Source organism: Sturnira hondurensis, unplaced genomic scaffold, assembly GCF_014824575.4.
Source record: "Sturnira hondurensis isolate 20B ecotype Veracruz unplaced genomic scaffold, ASM1482457v3 Scaffold0004136, whole genome shotgun sequence".
Classification (NCBI taxonomy): Eukaryota; Metazoa; Chordata; class Mammalia; order Chiroptera; family Phyllostomidae; genus Sturnira; species Sturnira hondurensis.
This window is the reverse complement of record NW_028076767.1, coordinates 42,831,060-42,849,259: the sequence shown is the minus strand read 5'-3', so window position 1 is coordinate 42,849,259 and position 18,200 is coordinate 42,831,060. Positions and strand designations below refer to the sequence as shown.

The 18,200-nt window shown below is 42.4% G+C and overlaps 1 protein-coding gene across 2 annotated transcripts in view; it reads left to right on the top strand.

Annotated features, from left to right (window-relative positions):
* The first annotated feature begins 9,884 nt into the window (after positions 1-9,884).
* Positions 9,885-18,200, top strand: part of PDK1 (pyruvate dehydrogenase kinase 1) — a 33,590-nt gene continuing 25,274 nt past the window's right edge. Inside the window, exons 1-5 of one of the 2 annotated variants that reach the window (XM_037044453.1) lie at positions 9,885-10,177; positions 12,000-12,141; positions 15,059-15,130; positions 17,145-17,329; positions 17,834-17,929. In XM_037044453.1, the coding sequence (XP_036900348.1) occupies positions 9,976-10,177; positions 12,000-12,141; positions 15,059-15,130; positions 17,145-17,329; positions 17,834-17,929 (697 nt within the window). In that variant the 5' untranslated portion in view covers positions 9,885-9,975. The remainder of the gene's footprint in view (positions 10,178-11,999; positions 12,142-15,058; positions 15,131-17,144; positions 17,330-17,833; positions 17,930-18,200) is intronic. The other variant, XM_037044452.1, reaches the window with a different exon arrangement.

Below are 18,200 nucleotides of genomic sequence, written 5' to 3'. Positions count from 1 at the left end.
CAGGGCTGCCGTGCCCTGCTGCTCGTTCACGGGTCACGTGTTGGGTAGCAAGGACCTTTGGAGTCAGTCTTCATTCATTGGATGTGCTCTGCTGCTTTCAACTTGTGTGACTTCTGGCAAGTTTACTAACCCCTGGTGGTTTAACCTCCTTACCTGTGAAATGGCATGGAGAATAACTAGGATTACAGCCCAGGCTTCCAGTGAGTAGACACCATCCCATCTATACAACTTCTAACCCTCTAACAGCCTCGAACATAATGGAGAGCAGTCAGGGTGCATTTTAGTCTGTTATATTTGAGGATATAGCTTTCACTGTCTTGAGAGGCTAGATGACATTAGTCTTAAGCTGGTGTTGTGGGCCATGTCTTCAACATACCTGCCCTTCTAGAAGCAAAATCCCACTGCAGTGAGTACCGGTAAAACTGAATGGAGAACAATACCCCAGTTCCAGTAGCTGACTCAGAAGCAGGGATACGTGGGTCTGGTCACAGTCACTGCTTTAATTCAGCTATAAAACAAAAAGAGTGAAATAAGGGTCAGGCTTACTGTAGGAGTTAAGTATTTGCACTTTGACATTTCCCTAGCACCAACTATTCTCCAGTTTTCCTTTGCCTGTTCCCACCACAAACAACCCAGCTACTCCTCCCAGGAAAACAAATAAATGAAATGCCTAAGCCATCAGATTGCTCAACCTCTGTTCTACCCTTCTAGTTGGAAGGGCTGGAAAGCTAGGGTTTTGAATATGAATTAGATTCCATGGAATACATACCTTCATTTGAGATCTGAAAGGTGGACTCATGGCAGGTATTTTGCTAGTAAGTGTATAGACTTAAGTTCCAGTGTTGTCTTTTTTTTTCAATTACAGTTGATATTCAATATTTTATTTCAGCTATACAGCATAGTGGTTAGACATTTATATACCTGATGAAGTGATTCTCCCCAGTAAGTCTGGACCCACCCAACACCACACATAGTTATTACAATATCATTGACTATATTTAATAAGCTGTACTTTACATCCCATGACTATTTTGTAACTACCAATTCGTATTTCTCAATCCCTTCACCTTTTTCACCCAACCCTCCTCCAATCTGGCAACCATCAGTCTGATCTCAGTATCTGAGTTTGTTTTTGCTTTATTTTGGTTTTTAGATTCCACATGTAAGTGAAATCATATGGTATTTGTCCTTCTCTTAGGTAAATTTCACTTAACATACTCTATAGGGTCCATCCATGTTGTCATAGATGGTAAGAGTGCATTCTTTTTATGGCTGTATAATATTCCACTGTGTATGTGTATCATATCTTTATTTGTCTTTTGGTTGAAGCATTTAATCCATTTACATATAAATTAATTATTGATAGGTATGTAGTTATTGCCATTAATTGTTTTCTGGTTGTTTCTGTAGTTCTTCTCTGTTCCTTTCTTCCCATGTGTGTTGATGACCTTCTGTGGTGTTGTGTCTGGATTCCTTTCTCTTTGTTTCTTGTATATCTCTTACAGATTTTTGGTTTGTGGTTACCATGTGCTTTATATATACCAAGCTATGTTTATAGCAGACTATTTTAAGTTGATAGTTGCTTAAGTTTAAACAGATTCTAAAATCACCACCATTTTTACTCACCTCTCCATGTTTATGTTTTTGTCTTTTTTTTTTTTTTTTACTTCTTTTGTATGTAGCGTGTCTTCTGATGAGCAGACAAGAGTTAACAGGTGGTGGCCTCTTGATTCCTTTGGACTTCCCCTAATCAAAATTTTTCTTCACTTTCTAGTGACTGCTAGAAATTACAGAATGCTTCATTCTATTTTGTATATGCCATCCCCTTCATGCCAATAATACCTAGAATGGTTTTTATCTTAAGCATTGAATCTTGACCAATACGGCCACTCACCCAAAGAAAATGCTACAAGATCGAGGACAGTAGAGGAAACAGAGAGGAGGCAGCTGCCTTCCAGCTAATAATGTGAAACTCAGAGCACTTCCACCGCTTTTAAGATCAACTTGATTCTCCAAGATACACGCCCCTAAGTTTTCACATAAAGGTGAATCTAGTTTCTTCTCTTTTCTACATCTCCAAGAGTGTGGAAATGTGTAAGTACTCTCCAAAGGTGGTCCCAACTCCAGTTACCACTTGCATTAGAGACAGTGCGCTAGCTCCCAATGTCCATTTTCTCTTTTTACCACGATAACACAGATGTTCTCTGGACAGATATCCCACTCAGAATAAAACCCCTTTCCACTTTTGTTCCACCTAGGCATGGCCGTGCGGCAGTTCCATGGAAATGTTTGGATGCAGGCAAAGAGAAGTTAGATGTTATGGGCGGAAGGCTCTGTTCCTTGCCATGCAGTGGGAGACATTTAATGCTTCTCTTTTGCATCAATGTTTCTCCCCACCCCCCCAATCAATAAATATATCCTCGACTGAGGAGATGCATGCCGAGAAACGCTTTTGAGAAATGCGTTGTTAGGCAATTTTATCGTTGTGCTAACATCATGGAGTATATTTACACAAATGTAGGTGGTATGGCCTACTGCACATCTGGGCTATATGGTATAGCCTATTGCTTTTAGGCTACGAAACCTGTACAGCCTGTTACTGTACAAAACAACATGAGATTAAATCAACCACAAAGGAAAATTATACCATCAACAGATGCAGTAAACACGAGACGTATGAGATGGCTGCAGACATATCATACTGTTTTGCAACAAGTTTTTTTCATAAATAGAAGAGTGTTCTTTAACATAATGATAAAACATAAATACATAAACCAGTAACACAGTCATTTATTATCATGGAGTATTATGCACTCTCCACAATTGTGTGTTACTTTTATAGGACTGGAAGCACAGTAGGTTTGTTTACACCAGCGTCATACAATGTGAGTAATGTGTTATTCTGTGATGTTACTGGGTACTAGGCAATAGGGATTTTTCAGCTCTGTAATCTTCTGGGACCACAACAGTGTATGCTGCCTGTTGACTGAAACGTCCTTATGCAGTACATGACTATAATCCCTTCTTTTGCTAACTCCCCTGTTACACACTCTTCTTCCTACGAAAACCTTAATTTACCACACCCCTCTGTTGGGGAACTCACTTTAGAGCTGCAATATGGCTCGCCCAGCAGAGGCATCTGGGAGATGGTGAACTCTCTGTGACTGCTGAATTCTCTGTGACTGTTTACACTCTAACGTCACATTTGGCTGACCACCCTGAAAGCAGGGAATGCTGCCCAGACAATGTTGTGACAAATGTCATGCCCCCAGGGAGGAGGTTAATGTATGTATAGAGTGTAATAACTGCCCGATGTTATCTTTTAATCTTTCTTTTAACTCAGTGATTCATTGTTCTCTCAGGAGGTCTACCCACCAACTGGTTTTGCTATTAACCCCTGTTCTGAAGTCCCTTTAAAAAGTAACCCTGCCCTGACTGGTGTGGCTCAGTTGGTTGGGCAGCATCCCAAATCCAAAGGTCTCAGTTTGATTCCCGGTCAGTCAGGGCACCTGATGAGGTTCAGGGTTCGGTCCCCGGTCGGGGCATGTGCTAGAGGCAACCGATCAATGTTTTTCTCTCACACGAATGTTTCTCTCCCTCTGTCCCCCTTTATCTAAATATAAATAAATAAAATTTAAAAAAAAAGAAATAGAAGAAAAAAGAAAAGGGAGGGAGGGAGGAAAGAAGGAAGGAGGGAAGGAGGAAGAGAGAGGGAGGGAGGGAGGGAGGGACTGTCCTGGGAGGGGGTGTGGGTTTCTCTGGGTTCGCCACCAGCTGGAGCAGCTGCTTTGCCCTTGTATGTAAGTTTCTCCTATTAAAGCCCTTATGATTTTGAATAAGGCTGTATGTCAGCTCTCTAGAACAGATCCTGAATTTAGATATGTGGGGCTTTCCCCTAACAATGTCACACATTCTTCCTATGAAAATCTTCACTTATAACCCCTTTTTGTTGCTGGGTGGGATGTTGCCTGATTCATGATCACTGAATAAAGCTAATTAAATCTTCAAATTCACTGGGTTGAATTTGTTTTTAACATGCTGAATTATGAGTAAATGAAAGGCAACAAGATTAGGGATTTTTTTGTTTTCTTTTTGACGATCATGGTGGGAAGGGTCATAGTAACACCTCTTTTCTTAGGCCTCTGAAGTGGCCTTTGCCGACCACCTCAGTAAAGCAACTTCCATACAACACACACACACAAGCCATGGCTCTGTTTCATTATCTTCATACCCTTGGCACTCCCTGACACGAGCTGTATATTCACTATCAGTTTCTTCCCCTGGAAGCCCCACGAGAGCAGGAACCAGACGGCTTGTTCACGGCTGTACTGCAAAACCTGAAGTGGTGCCCGTCCAGCAATCGCATTTCTAAACAGACACTCAAGGAATCAATGAACCACCGGAAAAGGCAGCTATGGGCCTCAGAAGAAAAGAAATGAAGAAATGAAGGGAAATTGGTGGCGAACATGGACATTTACACTGTCCCACCCCTACACACACTTAAAAGGGGAACTTGCCCACGGCTGGTCAGCAGTCTTCCTGGACCTCAGACACTTTGGCACAGATCACTGTCTATTTTGTCCACGTCACACTCCTCCCTGTCCTGGTCCATATGTTCCCTGGGGTTTGTACCTCAGAGTCCCGCTCAGCACTCTCACCCCTTAACCTCCTCGGCTGTCCCCACTGGCTCCCATTCTCCAAAAGAACACAAAGTTCATTCTTTTCACTAGCTTGCACAAAGGCACAAAAGACCCAGTCTCAACAGCCTTTTCCTTTTCTCAGTAAACTCTACTAAAGGTTACAGGGAGTGCTCTCATTGTGAAATAGCCCTTGCAATCTTCTGCCAACTCCCCTTCCCCTTTGCTCAGCCAAGTGAATCCCTCCCCTGGCTCCCTGCAGAGCTGTTCCTTGAGCTTTCCCCAGGGATCCTCTCCAACCCCAGCAGCACATTGAAGTACAGTCCTTCCTCCAGATACATACAGGGTTTTCACTCAAACAAGTCCTGGTGAACACCGTGGCCTCTGCAATGTCGCAAGAGTAGTAACTCAATGGCAGTACTCCTTAAAGAATGCAGGGATAAGTCTTGCTTCAGTGGAAGACAATACAATGCTTTCATTTTTTTTTTTTCAGTTATGGTTGGCGTTCAATAACAATGGACTGTTTAGAGCACAACTTTCCAGGGTATCTGATTCGGATTTATGTCTTTGAAGTCATAATAACTGTTAATTGTAGATAACTGATAATACAAATAAATCTTGCCGATATCTATGCAAATAACATCAGGCGAAGGGTTCCAGATTCCTGCAGGGAAAAGGCAGTTTATAGCCCTTTGCAAAGACGTTTCTGTAATCCGGTTTTTTTGACTTCTTTGAACAGGTTGTAACATCAGTTCTGGCTCCCTTTATTTAATTAACTTGTTACTTGAATTTTTCTGTTCATTTTTTTCAGCTTTGAGATACACAATGATGACATGTATGTTTTATAGCTGCATGACAGCCATGATTTTCCTTTTTTGAAAACTGTCTTTCTGCTGTATCAGTCAGGGTCCTGGGGCAGGGAATGAAAGCACACTCCAAAAGGGAACTGAAGGGTGAAGGGGCTATGCGCAGAGTTGTGGGCAGAGGTAAGCAGTTAGGGGTGGTGAAGCCCCCCAATTAACAACAGGGGGAAACTGGTACCACCTCTAGGGCTCACTGGTCAGGGGGAGGGAGCAGTAGCCACACTTAAGAGGGACACAAATCACGTCCGGGCAAGAAGGGGCAGGGGAGTCATATCATGACTTTTTTCTCCCCTTGTCCTCTAGTTACGGAATAGGAAGACCTTGTCCACTTGGTGCTAGTGGAGCCAAACGCTAAGTGCAGAACAGGAGTGGACCCACACTGGCTATTTTACTAGGAACGGTGATCCGGGAGAACAGGAAGCTAATGCTCAAAGGCCTGAAGTCCCCAAAGGCAAGTAGGTTATAGAGAACACAGAGCAAAATCACAGGACACTGTGGGTTAGGGTTCAGGGCTGTACTGGGAGCTGTCTGAGGTACGGGAAGGGTAACGAATCATTTTCAGGTCTTGAGGGCAGTTCTGAGATCTTTTCTGGCCTCTCTCTGTCAGGTCTCAGGGGAAAGTAGCCAGGCGTTTGTTCCAGCTTAGGGCTCAGAAAGATAACTTAGGTCAAGATGTTATATTTAGCCTGCCAGAGGTCCAGACCTGGTGACCATTCGTCAGGTCCGGGCTGCGGTCGGTCTGCTGCTGCCTCGGAGTTACTGACTACCCTGGGTAAAGGCTAGGTCTCTGAAGTGTGTGTGTGTGTGTGTGTGTGTACACGCACACACACACACATATGTAGAGAGCGAGAGAGAGAGGGATATGATTTAGAGACAGGATTTAAAACTGAGTTTAATCAAAGTCATAATGCCCTTAGTTTTACTATGAGCCCCATGAAGCCAGAAGGTGATGGAGACGGGGTGACACAGACTAGCTTGTTTTCCATTGCTTCTTCCACTCTCCAGTCAAATTGGCCCAGTGAGAATCAAATTCCCAGTGAATTGGAGGATCCGGCCCAAGTATGACACATACAAAGATTTTTATTATCTTAGCATATCATTATACTTTATATCTGCATAGTTAAATACAGACTATTAGCCCTTTAGTTACATGTATATGAGATTACTCCACCCACCTCCCCAAATAGATACAACCCTTTGATTACCTTTCTCTGCACATCTTAGGGTCTTTTGTTCATACTGCTCCCTGAATATATTATTTTTGTAATAGTCTTAACAACCACTGTGTTAACAGATATCTGAAAAAAAATCTAATGTTCTCTCAAGCTTCTGGGCCCTAGGCCTTTGATCAAGAAGGAAAAAAGGTGATGCCATTTTCAGTGTTCTCATATATTCCTTCTCTGTATATTGGGTGGAACCTTGTGAATATACTAGGGGGGAAAGGAAACACATGTTATAAAACAGCTAGACTGGTTTCTAGGGGAATAACCTTGCTAAAATAAATCGCAAGGTTTCTGTGGGTTTTTGTTCTTCTGTGCAAGTTAATGTTTAGCTGAGCACCTGGACACGCTTGGGTGGAAAGCAGATAGGGTTGCTCAGAGTTGTGAACAGAGGTTGAGGGAGCTGAATGCTACTGAGCATCCCGGTGTGAGAAGAATTTGGTGCTCAGGAAGTGGTCTGTAAGGAAGAAGAGAAAGGAGAAAGGCAACATGAAGGAAGGCTGGGACAGAGTTGTGGACATGGTCGAGGGACAAATTTAAGGAGGTCTACTATTCAATTTCAAGTCCTTTCCTCCCAGTCCTCTGGTAAAGTTGTCTTCACGCCAAACATGTGTGACTCATTCTGATAAAATCCTAATAAGGAAATAAGTTTTAAAAACAGCAATAATGATAAATAGATGCTATTTATTGAGTAGCTCTAGTACGTCCTGGCCATTGTGCTAACACAGACAGCTACACTGTCTAGGTCACAGTTACATGGTGAGACAGACACTACCCTCCCCTTTTAGGTAAGGAGACTGAAGCTCAGAGAGGTTAAGTAACTCACTCAAGGCTGCACAGCTAGTACATCACCGAACCAGGATTTGAAATTAGAACCCAGGCACTCTTGATTACACTACACTGCTTCCCCATAATCCTCTTCACACCATCTTTATAAAGCAGTTGTCTAGACTCAAATGATAATGGACAAGAACCCCTACCTCCTTAAGGCTACTCATGTCACAGTACAATGGCTGTAACCACTGAAAGTTTTTCCACATGTGAGTCAGGTCTAGCTCCCTAGTTTCCATCCAGAAGTCCTCCATCTGCTGCCCGAGCCAGTAAGAACAAACCTAATTATTCTTTCACAGAGCAGACTCTTAATATTCGAAGATATGGTATAAAATTCTACAATGTTGGACCCTACAGTATATTCTTTGTAAGAGCAGGCATCTCTGAAAGGGATCCTATCTGAACTGCATGTGGCTTTACTCCCAATCATGTAGAACATTACTAGTAACTAGTACATCAGTAGGCATTCGGCAAATATGCATAGAACGGATGAAGGCTGGCTAGGTTGGGGAGGTACAGAGTATGGTTTGTGGGGCAGCAAACATATAAATGAGATTCTGCTTCCCCTTTCATTACTTTCTCTGCATATCATAATCTTGTGTTCCTACTACTTCCTATAAAGTATTTTTATCAAAGTCTTAACAACCACCATGTTAACAGATACACAAACAAATGATTAGAGGGACCAGTTTCAGAGAATGTGTTAGTTCTGCTTCCACCCTATCCCCTCAACCACCTACCCTTGTTTCTAAGTGGTCAATGTTCTTCAAGCTAAACTTGTGGGACTAGTACACCCTAAAAAGAGACTCTCATCTCACTCTACTTTTACAGAACCCAAGATCTCACCACTATAGAGAAATGAATTGTCATGGTATACCACAAATACATATTATATACTTAGGTCATGGCAGCCATTCCAGAGCAACTGCATTGTTTGTCTTACTCCTTGAAACTTTGGAATGTTTGAAGTGGGCAAAATAGCCAGCCAACCTTCCTTCCTTCCTTCCTTCTGTTTATGCTGTTACAGTTATCCCAATTTTTCCTCCTTTGCCCGCCCCCACCAATAACCTTTAAACTGGGCCAGAGCAGCACTGTTTTCCAAACAACTGCTTGTAAAGCTAACAGGAGAGCAGGCTTCCAAGTACAAGGACTGATAATGAAAGACATTCTTTAGAATCAGTAAATAGCCATATACAGGTGAAAAATAACTTAGCTTAGTAGTAGAAATTCTTTCTGTTCATGTACTTCCTCTTCTTCTCATGAAACCCCCTTGCCTTTACCCCACAATCAGAATGCTATCTGGGTTTTTGCCCAAACCAGTGCTTTCAAAATATTTATTTTTTTGTGATCTCAAATAAATGTGTGTTGCCTCTTACTTTGGCTTTTTATTTTCAGGTTTTAAAAATTATATATATATAAACTTCACACCCCTGGAAAAGTAATTTTCTTGCATCTAAGATATACTAGAAACCACTGGGGGAAAATATATGGGGAAGTAGCAGCAGAGAGAAGGGACAGCAGTGTTTTTCACTGTAGACTATATTCTTTGCAGCTCTCTCTATGCAATTAAACCAATATTAGAAATTGTCTAGTCTTATATTCACTATTTAGAAATCTGGAAAGGGTGAAGTAGCCGAACTCTGACCCTAGAATGAGTTACAGAGATGGGCAGTCGGAGTGCAGGGATCCTTTAAATACATTGCTGATTGTGCCAAGAATGCCTGCAGATAATGCTTCAAGTTGCATGCCAAAGATCTCTTGGGACTGTTGTCCCTGACATTATTTAAGGCCATACTCCACAGTGCTCACCATTCGTATTCATGGACCACTGCTTCGCAAGGGTCGTCTCCCTAAACACTCTGGGTCTCAGTTTCTTCACCTGTAAATGTGGGGCTTACACACAGAGGAGTTTCTGGAACGCACACGCAGCAAGACCCGCGGTGTTTGGAAGCAGAGCGCAGGCCCATCCCTGAGCCTTCTGGCTGAGGTAGAGGAAGCAGGAAAGTGGGATTTGTCCCAGAAGGGCTTGGGGGGTGGTACCCCTCACCGCCAGTGCGACTTAGCGGCCCGACCTCGCAGGCTTCCCGGCGGGGGGATAGGACCACCCTGATCCGGGCAGGCGGCCCCTTGGCCTGGCGGCCCCGCGCGCACAGTGGCTTCTAGCCGCCCCGAGTCAACCTAGCTGCACTTCGGCTCCGCGGCCGCCCGCGCGCCTCTCCACCTCCCGGCGTCCCACTCTGGATCCCGCCCAACCGCGCTGGGGGGCGGGCCCCGGCGAAGGGGGCGGCAGCCGTGGTGGTGACAGTCGCTGACAGATTCCCCGCCCCCAAGACTCGCCACGTCCGTCACGTACAGCTCGGCCGCGGCCGCGGAGCGGCCACCTGGCGCGCCGGGCTCCAGCTCCTCCGGCGGGGTTCGCTGGGCATGAGGCTGGCGCGGCTGCTGTGCCGAGCCGCCTCGGCCGGCCCGGGCCCGGGGCCGCGCTCCGCCTGCCCCGGCGCTAGCCGTAGCCTCACCTCGGACTCGGGCTCCGGCCTGGCGCCGGAAGGCGGCGTTCCGGGCCAGGTGGACTTCTACGCGCGCTTCTCGCCGTCGCCGCTCTCCATGAAGCAGTTCCTCGACTTCGGTGAGTGCGGCCCGGGCCTAGGGCCTTTGTGCGCGGCGTCTGTCGCCTCTGCGCCCGGCTCCTCCTCAGCGTCCGCCTCCCCGCCTCCCCAGCCCTGGGCCTTCGGTGTTTCCTTCCTCCCTGGAGGGCAGATCCTGATGCTCAGGTGCAAAACTGGGGGCGTGTGCCTTTTTACTGTGTGTTGTTGAAAAACCTGAAGGGCCGCGTGGTGAACACCATCCGCCTAGCGGCGCACGTGCCGGGGTCTACCCTGGTGGCCAGGCCCCTCCGGAAGACCCCTGCTCCTGGAGAGGCAGTGTGAGGACACCTCCCGGGGTCGTGTGCCGTTTCTGCAGACAGATGATAAATGCCCAGTTTTGTGTGATGATTGCGTCAACTTGGCACGATGATCCGGGAGGCGGGTTATAACTGGCCCAGTGTTTCATAGAATGTTTTTCTTGTTACTGGCTTGACTGTTTCCACCAATAGCGCGTTCATTTCATCAGCAGCAAAATAAGTCTTGAGCACGTGTAAAGTGCATGAGTACAGGACGCTGGGGTTTACCACATTTCACAGCCTACCGCATTTTACACTTGTAGAGGCGACTATTCACTTTCCTCTTTCTCTGATGGGTGCTGCCTTCTAGAAGGGATGTAACAAATTACAGAAGAATTTCAAAGTTAGGCTTTTAACTTTGACTTCTCATGTGGGGGCATTGAGGGGAAAAGAGAAAACTCTAATACACTGTAATGAAGTCATAAAATTTAAGAAGAAAAAGCTGTCTGATGCATTGTGAGTGCTGTTAGGTCACTGACAGATCACCAGTGGGCTTGAGAGATGTTGGCATGGCTGGCAACTTTATCTTAAAATTGTGGTGTACAGTGTCACCACACTGTAACTTTGTGGTTTTTTTTGTTTTTTTGGCTCAAGCCCTTGGTTTTTGTTTTTACTTTAAAATGACTCTAGTGTGCTTAAGGGGTGAATGTGGCCTTGTTCACAAGTATGCCATTCACCTTCAAATGTTTTCCTTTAATCCTGTAATTCCTGCTGTTGCAATCTAATTTTTGCTAAGGTTGTCTTTGCTGAAACAGTAAGATTAAATTAGTGAGTTTTAAATGAATTGCTGCAACAACCTAATTTTTTTATGGAAAATTAACTTTAAATGGACCTGCTTGCCAGAGGACGTTCTACAAGTATTCTGCTCAGCATCCTGATGCAGGAGTGGAGTAATGAGCAGGCTGCGTTCCAGGAATTAGACAATCCAATGGGGCTTTCTGGGGGAGACACTGGAAGAAGGTTGCTGACAGGCATTGGTATTTTTTTTTTGCTCTTTGTTTCCTGAAAGCCCTTCTGTACATTACTCTTTGGTTATGGGAATTTATGTAGTGGTTCTCATGCACATGACAATGTTTCTGTTTTTTTAGGCGGTATTCACTTCTTATAAACCTAGATTTAGGAAACATGTTCTAAATGATGGCAGCAAGTTTATAGTGGGTAGGCTTTGCAAGTGCTGTTGATCAGACTCCTCATTTTGCCCAGACTTGCTCAGGTTGCCTTAGTTCTAAGACAGGAGATCGCAGTGAGGGTGAAAGTAATGGAGACAGGAAAGTGTCTTCATTGCTCCACAAAGTGCTTGTAATGTCAGGAATCGGAAGGTTATTTAGGATACCCTAGAGACGAGGTTATCATCCCGTCTTCTCTTCTTTACTTACCCTGTAATTATGGTGATGCTGCCCCTCTGAGGTTTCTGGCCGAATAACTTCCCCTGTGTTTCTCCCTGCTTCTTGGCTTCTGCTGCCTTCTGGTTTCCACTCACTGCTGTTCCCACCGTGTCTGGTTTCAGGATCCGTGAATGCTTGTGAAAAGACCTCATTTATGTTTCTGCGGCAAGAGTTGCCTGTTAGATTGGCAAATATAATGAAAGAAATAAGTCTTCTTCCAGATAATCTTCTCAGGACACCGTCAGTTCAATTGGTACAAAGCTGGTAAGATTCCCTTGTTTGCAGTTTTAATGGAGTTGGGGACTAAACTCCAGGCTAAACCAAATCCTTTTTTACTCTTTAGTGGAATCTTAAAATAAGCAGCAGCGTTCCAATCCTCCTTTTGGGGGGCGCATCTGGGCTTATCCTCTGAATCCTGAATTCTACGACTCCTTGGTTTTGAAAAAAACAATTAACTGCACAGAAATGCAGACACTAAGTTTAAGATTTATGTTATTAAGCCTGCAGGGATGTTATAGTAGTAATAACTACCACTGTTGAAGTGAGGGGTTTACATACAGTACCTTTAATCCTTTTCCGCACCCCTGCTCAGTAGACATTGTTATCTTCATTTTACAGATGAGGAAACAGGCTTTAGCTGATAAGTTTTTTGCTTAAGCCAGTACCACTCAGATCAGAGCTGGGATTCAAACCCAGAGTTTTTGTTTCTACTGTGCCATGCTGCAGTTAGAAAAGTGGAATGTATTCAAGGGTGCGTATTTTTTATAAAATAAAATTATTTTATTGAAGAGTATCTTCATAAGTCACAAAAGGTAAAATCTTTATCATTTGAAAACAATTAGAAGTTATGGGAATAATGTAGAAACTGTGATCTCTCTTCCAAAAAATTGAGTTATGAGGGGTATACACCACATGTGGCCACTTAAATACAGGCATTCTTGTTATTAATTTAATAGTTTTATTCTCTTAATCACTATACATTTCAAACAAAATAGTCATTCCAGAGTTGTTTTTTATTGATTGATTGCCTGATTTCATTTATTTATTTTAAAGATTTTATTTATTTTTAGAGAGAGGGGAAGGGGAGGAGAAAGAGAGGGAGAGAAACATCAATGTATGGTTGTTTCTTGTGCGCCCCCTACTGGGGACCCTTTGGTTCACAGGCCTGTGCTCAATCCACTGAGCCACACCAGCCAGGGCCTAACATCGACTTTAAAAAATAAGTGGAAGAAGTATGACTGCTGTATACTCTTGACCCTTGAACAACATGGGTTTGAACTGTGTGGGTCCACTTGCATGCAGATGTTTTTCAATAAATACAGTTAATGTATTTTCCTTATGCTTTTCTTGAAAACATTTTTTTCTCTAGCTTACTTTATTGTAAGAATACAGTATATAATACATAAAACCTACAGGATATTTGTTGACTGTGTTATTGGTAAGGCTTCTGGTCAACAGTAGGTTATTAGTAGTTAACTTTTTGGACAGTCAAAAGTTACATGTGGCTTTGTGACTGGAGTGCAAGGGGCAGGAGTCACCAGATGTCTAGATGTGGCCTAATTTCCTAGTTGTTCGAGGGCTAACTGTATATGATGATAGATGCCATGCAGTCCAAATGTGGAACAATTACAAACATTTAAGGAAGAGACATTTGTTTAGGAACTATGATGGAGTATAAAGGAGAACAGAATTTTGTCTGGAAGCTTATTTCTTTTTTTAATTAAAAATAGCATATGCTATATTTAAAAAACCGATCTGTGTATAACATGTTCTAAGTATTCAAATCCCTCTTGAATAAAGAACACAGTTTTTCTTGCCAGTGAAAAGATAGTTAATGGTCAAAGCAAAACAGTAGGTATCAGAATCATTTGACTTTGGAATGTAGAGAGGCGAATTGCTTGTCAGCACCAGCTCTCCAAACAAACATACGGATTTACAGATTTTTTAAAAACACTTTCATTGCCCCAGACTCCTGCTGACCTTTTACTCTTTTTTTTAAAATCCTCACCTGAGGATTTATTTATTGATTTTAGGGAGAGAGGAAGTGGGGGTGGGCAGGAAGAAAGAGAGAAACATCTATCTATTGCCTCTCATGTGCACCCTGACCCAGGAATTGAACTGGCAACCTAGGTGTGTGCCCTGACCAGGATGGAACCCACAACCTTTTGGTGTATGGGATGCTCCAACCCACTGAGCCACCTGGCACCCGGTCAGGGCCAGACATTATGCTTTTGAAGGTCATTGACTGGCAGTGAAGTGTTTTTAGCTCTTGCTCTGCGCTGCCATTGTGCTTGGTGGCATGACCTTCAGAAGTCATTTGGCTTTCTTTATTTTCCTCCTTCCTGACAGGTGATTTGCAACCTTGAATAGTGAGATAAATTAAAACCTACATTTTCATGACTTTTGTGTTTTTCTTCAGTCTTGTTTAAAAGAACTATGTGGTGTAGATTGTAGGCTTTCAACAAATATTTGTTGATTGGATATAAACATCTAAAATTAAGGTTTAAAGTAGAGACATTTAAGTTTGACCCCTAGGCCAAGGTCGGCTGGGCTCTACATTTTACTGAGACTAAGACAAGTTAAGTCATTTGCTCATGGCCACATAGTTATTGGTGATGGATACAGTTCCCATGGCAATTATTATTTATGCTATAATGTGTAGTTATAAGTTTAAAGAATTTAAGAGCTATTTTAGAGTATAGAAGTTTAAAAAGTAAAAGGGGCAGGAGACCTCACAATCCTTCAATCAAATTTAACCTGTGCTTTTAGGAGAAAACTTGCACTTTCTACTAGTTTGTGCCAGGAACTTTGCTAAAATGCGATTGGGGATAAAAATTCTACTTCATCCTAGCTAGGTGGCTCAGTTGGTTGGAGCATTGCCCCATACACGAAAAACTTGCAGGTTTGATCCTGGTCAGGTCGCATCCCTAGGTGGTCGGGGCACATACAGGAGACAACTTATCACGTTGAGTTCCGACATCCCTCACTCTCTCCCTCTTTCTCTAAAATAAATAAAAGCATATCCTCGGGTGAGGATTAAAAAAAAAAACCTACTTCAACCATAATTTAATTTATAGTGCTATTCTAAATTAAAAATGTTAAAAATACCTTTTGAGCATTTTATAATACTGAACTCTCAAAATGTAGAAGAACAAATGTACCCTATTCATTTGTACTTTAGGTATATCCAGAGTCTTCAGGAGCTTCTTGATTTTAAGGACAAAAGTGCTGAAGATGCTAAAACTATTTATGAGTAAGTATACTATTTTAACCTTTATTCTGAACATAATTTTTGTACCCTTTAAACATCATATAAAAATATAAGTGTACTGAGCTTAAACCTGCTGTTGGATCAATCACGTTGGGGAAATTGATTCATTTCTAGTTTCCCACTGCTCTAGAACAAGTGGTAGTGTGGTTCTCTACAGTAGCCCACACAAGCAAGGCAATGAACATAAATCGGTAAATTGTTCTGGGAATGAAAAATACTTCATGTTCTTCTGAACTCCAGCTGGAATAAAAGACTGAGTCATCACACAGTTCAAGTGTGATGATGAACAGATGTCTAGCTGTGGCCGTAATGCCACTTGGATATAACATGAGGACTCAGCCTGCAGGGGACACACATCAAAAGGCAGCCACCTCAGCTCCAACTAATTATCGCCATACTGCCCAGGTCATCTGAGTGGTTTTTTGTGTGTGTGAAGAAAAGTCACAAGTCTACATTTTTAATGTAAAATCTTCTAATTTCAAATTGGATCGACAGGTAATTACAAATTTTAAAAAATACTCCAGGCCTACAAAAACATGGCGATGGGTCTCTCATTTATGACCTGTGGTCTGGAAGATGATGTAAGTAATATGGTTGCCACTTTAATAACCAACATACCAGAGCTGATACACCCAAGCAGTCCCCTCAGGCAGGTACCCGATTATTCCAGTGAATGTGGCTCAACAGCTGGAGACCACCTCTTCTGTTGTTTATACGTATTTTGACCGTCTTTAGAGGCAGCGGCAACACTTCACTTCGTAGGCATGGTTTTGGTCTGAAAATAACATCAAGATTTACTCTGTGTCTGTGTGTGCAGCACATTTTACATGACTGAGCCATTCGGTCATTAAAACAATTAAATTGAGATAATGCTATCTATGTGCACAGAGAGGTTAAGTACCTTAAGGTAGCAGGAAGGTCACAGAGCTGGCAAAGGGTGGGACCAGGATTTGGACACTGGTAGTCTGGAAAGTAAACATTGTGTTATATGGATTATGCTATGGAACCTTCAGGAAACCATCATTCAGAGCAGTCAAGCAGAATAATACTGTTTTGTGTTTTGTAAAAAAGAGAAGTAATATAAACTAATAAAGGGGTGACTAGAAATGATGAGATGTTTGCTGTTTTCGAGGAGTTTTATTGTTTGTGTTTTGGATTGACTTGGTTTTGAAGCTAATTACAAACTAGGAATTTCAAAACTGTTTTGAGCAGTGAGAGCATCATTGGAATAAGTTAATAGTACTCAAGATGATGACTTTGAATGGGAAAGCACTCATTTCAAAGTGTAAATTCTGATGAACATGTCACAAAATGGATTTTGTTGCTTCCCAATGAAAACTTCTTTTCTCCTTTACTTAGTTCTTTAAATTACCCGTGCAACAATGTCTTCTAATCTAAATGACAGAAATGAGTAAGGCCAGATGACTTGAAAGTTTTCTTTTCACACAATAATTGACTTTTCTTCTCCCATTTTTAAACTTACAGGATGAGTGAAATTAGAATTCTTGCCTACTTTTTTTCTGTTCTGAGTGGTCCTTTCTCTCTTTGAACCCTAGGGAGTAGTTCCAGAGCAGACAGGCTGTACTGGCTCATGCATCTTCATTGCTTACAGAGCATGTGTTCCTGAGAAGCTCTGTGTTCTCTTACGCTGATTGCCCAGACACCTCCCTCATAGTGCGCGCCCACAGGGCCTTAGTTGGTAATGGTTAAAGAAGACCGTAACAGTTTTAGGATTATGCTTTGGTTCAGCTTTGCTTTGAAGACTTCCAAGAATATAATTAAATGTCAAAAGCTTTATTTTGGAAGTCCTTACCATTCACAGATTCAGTGTATTTTATGATCTGAAATATATTTACATAAGTGTAGGAAAATGTGCACTGAGGCTCCTTTTGCTGAATTAGGGATTTCTTGCCTGGTTTAGTTGGTTAAACTCAGATTTTAGTACTAAATTGACTTGTCACAATATTGGTCTGTTTTGAGAGACAGGTTTGCTTAGCTTTACAGATACTGTGATACGGATCAGGAACCGTCACAATGATGTTATTCCCACGATGGCTCAGGGTGTGATTGAATACAAGGAGAGCTTCGGGGTGGATCCTGTCACCAGCCAGAATGTTCAGTACTTTTTGGATCGCTTTTTCATGAGCCGGATTTCCATTCGAATGTTACTGAATCAGCACTGTAAGTGTCTGGAAAGGCAAGAAAAGAAGCTAAATAACATGTGTTGGTATATTTTAAATTTATTTAGCAAACTTCCCTTTAACAAGAATGTTCAATTTTACTTTTTTTGCATATTAAGAAAAGTAAATACATTCCCATACAAAATAAGTATTTTTTTAAAATTTATCTTTAGAGGGGAAGGGAAGGAGAGAGGGAGAGAAATATCAGAGAAATATCAATGTATGGTTGCCTCTTGTGCATCCCCTGCTGGGAACTGGCCTGCAACCCAGGCATGTGCCCTGACTGGGAATCGAACCGAGATCCTTTGGTTTGCAGGCCCGCACTCAATCCACTGAGGTGCACCAGCCAGGGCAGTATTTTTTTTTAAGGGTAAAATACTGTGTTTATGTTTAAGAAGAATGTTCTGTTGTTTGGTACCATTTGGAGAAACAGTTTTCAGATCTGGAAAAGGGCATTGGATATTTTAACCTTTTTTTTTGTCTTTGATATTTTATTTCTTGATAGCTTTATTGTTTGGTGGGAAAGACAAAGGAAGCCCTTCTCATCGAAAACACATTGGAAGCATAAACCCAAACTGCAATGTAGTTGAAGTTATTCAAGGTAAATACTTACATTTCTCCTTGCAGAAATCATGCAGAAATCAAAACTGCTGAGTGGTAGTTCATGCTATTAAAACAACTATTTATATCATGAGATAAAAATGTTAGGAGTTTGGGTTTGTAAATAACTTTACACTGTTAATTGAACCTTATGCATAGGGTGAGTATGTCTTGACACAATGCTTTGTTAGGCAAAGTAGAGTGATACCATGAGGGTATCTGTTTCCCTTCAAAAATTTTAAGCTCCCTTCCCCCTTTCTAATTCTCTATTG